Raw genomic sequence first — 6,734 nt, forward strand, 5'->3', positions numbered from 1 at the left:
CGGAGACTATACTGTACTTGACCCTCTTCTACAATCCTGCCATATTATCGAACCAATTTTCCTGCACTTATCATAGACAAATTGACGCATTTATGGAGACTATACTGTACTTCACCCTCTTCTACAATCCTGCCATACTACCGAACCGATTTCCTCCTAAAAAAGTAGCTTCACAGCGTCCAACAAACAATATTCCTCCCTACAGGAGAACTTTTTCCAACACCAAATGTCTACTTGTACATATACTTATACTTGTACATATACTTATACTTGTACATATACAGCCCTTCGATTTACAGCGCCCTATCGATTTATAACTGAATTCAGTGTTGAGAGTTGCGCGAAACGAGAACCTAACGACGGGCCTGACGCGTGGATCGCTGTTGACCCTAGAGAAAAGTTAACTTCAACAACCATCTTTAACAGACATAGAGGGTAGGAATGCATGCGAGACCGCACGCCTGGTATCCTCGTTAAAAATGTCGCGAAGAAACGGTCGCTAACGCGATCCAGTTCGCGTGCGTTTCTCTAGTCGTGGAGCGGTAGGGTGGAATCCATTTCGACTGTTGTACGATTCGATCGAGGACCATTGGTAGCGGCTGGAGCAGGAACAACAAAGGGCATTTACCTCGTCTCGTTTGGGTGTATTCACGCGTGGACGAGCACCGTCGGCGTCGGTCCCCGCGGAGGCTCGAGCGGTAGTGCGGCACCGCGCCCGCGCGCGGCGTAAAGAGGGCGTAGAGAAAAGCCAGCTATCGGCGTTTGGATTTGTTTGTATATGCGGGTTCGCAGTCGAAAGGTATAGTTTGCGGCTGCGCTCCCCACCACCGGCCGCGGGGCTCGAGCCCGATCGGCCACCTTCGAAATCCCTGCCCCCGCCGTAAATCCGCGTTGTTTGCACTGTTTGCTGTCAAACATTGGCCGCAAAACATCGTGGTGGGGCGAATGGAGCGCGCCGGTGGAGGGCAGGCCGCGGCGGCGCCCGATTGGTCGGATCCCGGCTCGCGAGTATACGCTGGGCGACTCGTGGGCGGGGCCGGGCCGAGGCTATAAATGCGCCGCGTGGCGGGGATGACGGCAGATACGCGACACCGCTCGGTCCGGATACATCGATCGCAGTTACCGAAAGCAGCCAGTTTCAGCTCAGAAAGCTGCTTTCGGCGCAGAAAGTAAAGACACTCGCGCGTACGTACATGTTATATTACCCATCGAGAGTCTCGGAGTGGTGTGTTTGCAGTTGTCGTGACAAATTCCATAACGTGTACCGTCGTTTATTGTGCCGTGCTGCCGAGAGCGAGCTCGTTCCGCGAGATCCCGAGTGCGACGAGTCGGATAGTATGGTGAACATGGAAGGTTCCGGGGAGCAGCACACGGTTACGGCCTCGCCGCCGCCTCGAGCTGTTCTCAAGAGCAACTTCAGCATCCGGAACATCGTGCCGGAAGCGTGCGCGGGAACGCCCGCGCCGGAGGACAGGCGATCCGCGTCACCGGACATCGGTCACGTAGACGACAGCGAGGACTCCAGCGATCTCGACGTGACCGGAGACGGCGGGAACGAGACGCCGCCGTTGGACTGCACGACGAACGCCGCCGTCGGCGTCGCCGGCGACCACAAGGACGCGAAGGACCGCCAGGACGAGAAGAAAAAGTGCGAGAAACCGCCGTACAGTTACAACGCGCTCATCATGATGGCCATAAGACAGAGCCCGGAGAAGAGGCTGACGTTGAACGGGATCTACGAGTACATAATGCGTCACTTTCCCTACTACGAGAACAACAAGCAAGGCTGGCAGAACTCCATCAGGCACAACCTATCGTTGAACAAGTGTTTCGTCAAAGTTCCTCGCCACTACGACGACCCGGGCAAGGGAAACTACTGGATGCTCGATCCCAGCTCCGAGGACGTGTTCATCGGCGGCACCACCGGAAAGTTGCGCAGAAGAACCACCGCTGCATCCAGGTCGCGACTCGCCGCCTTCAAGAGAAGCGTCGTCCTCGGAGGATTGTATCCCACGGCCTACGGTCCGCCCGGATGGCCAGCCTCGCTTTACACGCTTCCCTATCTGCATCGCGCCGCCGGTTACACGACGGCCACCGGAGCTTACTCGGCTCCGGCTGGTTACCCGGCCAGCTTGCTACCCGGCGCGGTCACCTCTTCGCCGGCCAGTCTGCCCTGCAAGCCTCAACCGCTCCCGGCGTCCGCGGCGCCTCCGGCACACGGACCCTTCTCCATGGAGAGGCTGCTGCAACCTCCGACTTCCGGCGGTTACCCTACGACCATCACCGCATCCGGGATTCCCGTCTCCGGCAACCCTTACGACTTTTACTCCACCCTGAGATCTCTGGCGGCGCACCAGCAGCATCAAAACTCTGCCACGATGTTCGGACACGGTCAGCAACAACCTGGCAGGTATCACGCGAGTCAGGCTCCGCTTCTGGGCCAGATGACGTCGGCGACCGCGTCGCCTGGCAGCAGTCCCGAACCGATGTCTCCTCGCTCGCCGCCGGCTTCGATCTGCAATACCGGCGTCGTTCAACAGCCGAGGTCTCTTCCTCGCAATCCACCGCAGTTGCTGCTGAAACCCATCACCGTGCTCACCGGCAGACAGAGCTAGAGTCCAACGAGATTCCACTCGTGCAGAACGTCCTGTCGGGATGTTTTCTTCCGACTCGAATACTCGCGAAAATTTGCCGCGGCTCCGATAAATCGGCGCCGACACTTTCGCGCGCTCCTCGCCCCAGTTTACACGTACCTACGGCGCCGAACTTGTTTACGTACGTTTCTCCCTCACTTTAGCTCGCGATCGTAGACTTGTAAATATATTAGCTTTAAAAGGAAACGTGTTGTTCGGCGTTACCAACGCGCTATGCGTACCGATACCAAAACGCGACCCCCGACGAATCATTGGAATACACCGGCTCGAGATCAGAAGCAGAGTTGACGTCGTTTTGTAAATATAGATTCGTTCGCGTGATCTCCCGTCGTCGAATCGATTCGTCGATTTTTCATCGATCAGACGTGTACATAGTCCGAAGATCGTTATTCGGAAAATTATAGATTTTTCGTACATGTATATATGGATACGTATGACCGGCGCGAGTACGCGCGGTCGCCTGCGCGTACGAACGTCCAAATAAATGTTGAAAAGTTTTCTAGAAGTTGCGCTGATCGCTTTTACTGACCATACCCTTCCTGTACATCCTTTGGAATTTTTTAAGGAGACGAACGGGATCGGACGAGTGTTCTACCGGAGACGTTCAGGTCGATGCTGGTTTCCTTTTCGTTTTTATCGTTAACGCGCGTCGTTGAGAGCCGCAGCGGCGGCGACACGATCAATCTCACGGAACGCGTAGCGATGCTCGTCAAACAGAACCCGCCGGCTGTCAAAACATGGCTTGGAATAAAAGTTTCGCCGGGCAGAGTCGACGGATAACGGCAGACCGAGGCGAGGTCAGGAGTTGGAAGTAGAAAATTGCTTTACTGCTCCAATATAACCATAAACGTCCCGTGGCCTTCGCGATCACCTTGGTCCTTTGATTTCACCCAGGACCTCTCGCCTCGAGGAATCCTCCCTCTCCATCCAACGAAACCGATCCAACGAAACCGATCGAACGAAATAGATCGAACGAAATAGATCGAACGGATCGATCGAACGAAACAGATCGAACGGATCGATCTCGCGTAGTTGGATTTTTGAAAGTTACAGCGCGGCAGGATCTCTGCGTCTCGGTTCGAGGAAACTTCTAAACGGACCGTTTTCGCCTGGCTCCAATTGAGAAGTGTTTTGTTGCTCGCTGCGAGCGCTCGCTCGATATTGGTATGATACATTCGGACAATGAGACGTAAATAAGATAATAGCGCGCGCTCGCGTACGTTCAACGGGGGGTTTAAACGTTTGAAGGGCCGAGAGAGAAATGTAGGAGTGGAGGAACGAGCCGAGAGGGAGAGAGAGAGAGAGGGAGAACCGACCGATTAGGATCCATAGATGAGAACGTGACCCGCGCCTCCGCAGACGGACGCGTTTCGCACCTTTTCGTACCTTTGTCTGTCGCGATCGAGCGATCCAGGTACTGGAACGTTGTACTTTGTCTTGGTCCGTTTTCCACGCGACAACTTTGCGGACGTGTTATCGGCGAACCGATAGCGACCGACAACGACGTACGAAGTAAGACCAAACGAATATCGCGTAGCGTCACGTAGTCGAAGGGGACGGTAAACACTTGCGTGGTCAATTGGTCCGTGTGGCAAGTGGCACTATGCGCGGTTTATTTCTCCGTGCACGCGCATAGATATTCTTTTCTATCGGAGATGGGAGAATGCAGGACGAAAGGAGACCGCGGTGGCTGCGAAACGCGTAAAGATCCGAACGGTTGCCAGCGTTTTAGTAAGTAGCCGGTAACTCGCTGAATCGCTTTGCGCTGTCACGTTATCGTCGATGTCGTCAGCGTTATTCGCAGAGTCGGTAGCCGTGGTTGTCGCGATGCGATGCCATTCGGTGCTCTCGCGATTACCGTTTCGCTAATGGTAACGCTGTCGTTCACGGATGAGACGCGACTCTGAACCGCGCACGCGATTAGGCACGAGAAAACACCCGAAACGTTCTCTACGAGCAGTGGCGACGGACGTTGCCGTTGCACGGCGAACGCCATTTTGCGTTCGCGAGGTGTAGGTACGCGCGTGCTAGGAGACAGGATCCTTTAGGTAAGTAAAGGATCCTTTACTTACCTAAAGGATCCTTGATCCTACACCAAGGATCCTTTAGGTAAGTAAAGGAAGCTGTCTTACCCTCTCTTTCCCTTCCTTTTTCTCTCTTACACTCTTTCGTTGGTAAATAGGTGCGTAGCACATGTGCGACGCGCTCGAGGTGTCCGTAGATTTCGATAGCGGCTTGTTGGTTTATTTTCAAGCATAGGTGCACACATGCGCGGATACCTGCCCTCTCCCTTGTCGGTTGCGACGACACTCGAGAGCACGGATGTTAACGAAGAGAAAGGAATTGGACTGGTTCTGGTTCAGGGATTTCTCTTTAGGGACACACTACGGAGGGGTAGTGGTTGGGGTGTTGGGAACGAGGAGGATCCAACAGTCGAATTTCTGTCCTATGGGGATGCGTCCGTGCCGCGATGGTGGTCGATTTGTGGTTTGATCTGGATTTGTACTGGGTTTATTGAAATACACGGGGTTGTTTAGGTAGAGGATGTCTCGGACAACGTGGTTTTTGATAGTTCGTGTGAAAGTTGTTTGGTAGGACGGGCTACATCGTGTAGCAATCATTGTTTTCTTATGGGTGGAGTTGTGGTAATAAGCAATTATTACTACGCGATTCAGACGGTTCTGACGGGGAACTTTTGTGGGAATAGATTTTTAGTAACTATGTATTTTGGTGTAGTACGGTGTACTCGCTTAAACGAGACACAGTGTATATTCGAAGAAGGCTACTCGGGAACTAATATTTTCTATGCTGATCCATATCGTACTTGAATGGGTAAGCAAAACTGCAAGAACATGTCCGACGGCTAACAATCTTGATATGTCTAGTAATCTTTTTCATGAATCAACTTTTAGCATTCAAGAATTTAGTTGTAGCTCTCTGTTCTTATTTGTAGAATTTTTTTTTTTTGTTCTCAATTAGATTGCTGATCTTTATGTAAAATTGAAACTTGACAGACGTACCTACAAAAATTGAATCTAAATGGGAATTTATTTTGCTCTGCAAATAATGTAACATACACTCTGTAAATAATGTAATATAAACTCTGTAAATTTAATATAAATTCTGTAAATAATAGAATATAATTTCTGTAAATAATAGAATATAATCTTTTTCATGACTCAAACTTTTGCCACTCAAGAATTTAGATTTGATAGACGTACCTACAAAAATTGAATCTAAACAGGAATTCATTTTGCTCTGTAAATAATAGAATATAATCTTTCTCATGAATCAACTTTTGCCATTCAAAAATTTCGTTGTAGCTTTCTGTTCTTATTTGTATAATTTTTCTTTTTTCTTCTCAATTAGATTGCTGATCTTTATGTAAAATTAAACCTTGACAGACGTACCTACAAAAATTGAATCTAAATAGGAATTCATTTTGCTCTGAATATAATATAATATAATCTTTTTCATGAATCAAACTTTTGCCATTCAAGAATTTAGTTTTGATAGATGTACCTAGAAAAATTGAATCTAAATAGGAATTCATTTTGCTCTGTAAATAATATAACATGGACTCTGTAAATAATGTAATACAAACTCTGTAAATACTATAATATAAACACTGTAAATAATAGAATATAATCTTTTTCATAACTTAAACTTTTGCCATTTAAGAATTTAGTCTTGGCAGACGTACCTATACAAATTCAACCTAAATGGGAATTCATTTTACTCTGCAAATAATATAACATGCACTCTGTGAATAATAGAATATAATCTTTTTCATAAATCAACTTTTGCCATTCAAGAATTTCGTTGTAGCTTTCTGTTCTTATTTCTATACTTTTTCTTTTTTCTTCTCAATTAGATTGCTGATCTTTATGCAAAATAGAATCATGGCAGACGTACCTACAAAAATTCAACCTAAATGGGAATTCATTTTACTCTGCAAATAATGTAACATAAACTCTGTAAATAATGTAATATAAACTCTGTAAATAATAAAATATAAACTCTGTAAATAATGTAATATAAACTCTCTAAATAATGTAATGTAAACTCTGTAAATACTAT

General features: G+C 48.5%; 1 protein-coding gene across 1 annotated transcript; it reads left to right on the plus strand.

Annotated features, from left to right (window-relative positions):
* The first annotated feature begins 1,254 nt into the window (after positions 1-1,254).
* LOC128896986 (fork head domain transcription factor slp1-like) lies at positions 1,255-2,647 on the plus strand. Its single transcript, XM_054160601.1, has one exon. The coding sequence runs from the start codon at positions 1,338-1,340 to the stop codon at positions 2,613-2,615; it is 1,278 nt and encodes a 425-aa protein (XP_054016576.1). The 5' UTR covers positions 1,255-1,337; the 3' UTR covers positions 2,616-2,647.
* The last annotated feature ends 4,087 nt before the right edge of the window (positions 2,648-6,734 follow it).

The sequence above is a fragment of the Hylaeus anthracinus genome, unplaced genomic scaffold (assembly GCF_026225885.1).
Source record: "Hylaeus anthracinus isolate JK02 unplaced genomic scaffold, UHH_iyHylAnth1.0_haploid 11978, whole genome shotgun sequence".
In the NCBI taxonomy this organism is placed as follows: Eukaryota; Metazoa; Arthropoda; class Insecta; order Hymenoptera; family Colletidae; genus Hylaeus; species Hylaeus anthracinus.

Coding starts and splice junctions, on each gene's coding strand:
- LOC128896986 (XM_054160601.1), top strand. CDS start 1,338: ATGGTGAACATGGAAGGTTCCGGGGAGCAGCACACGGTTACGGCCTCG.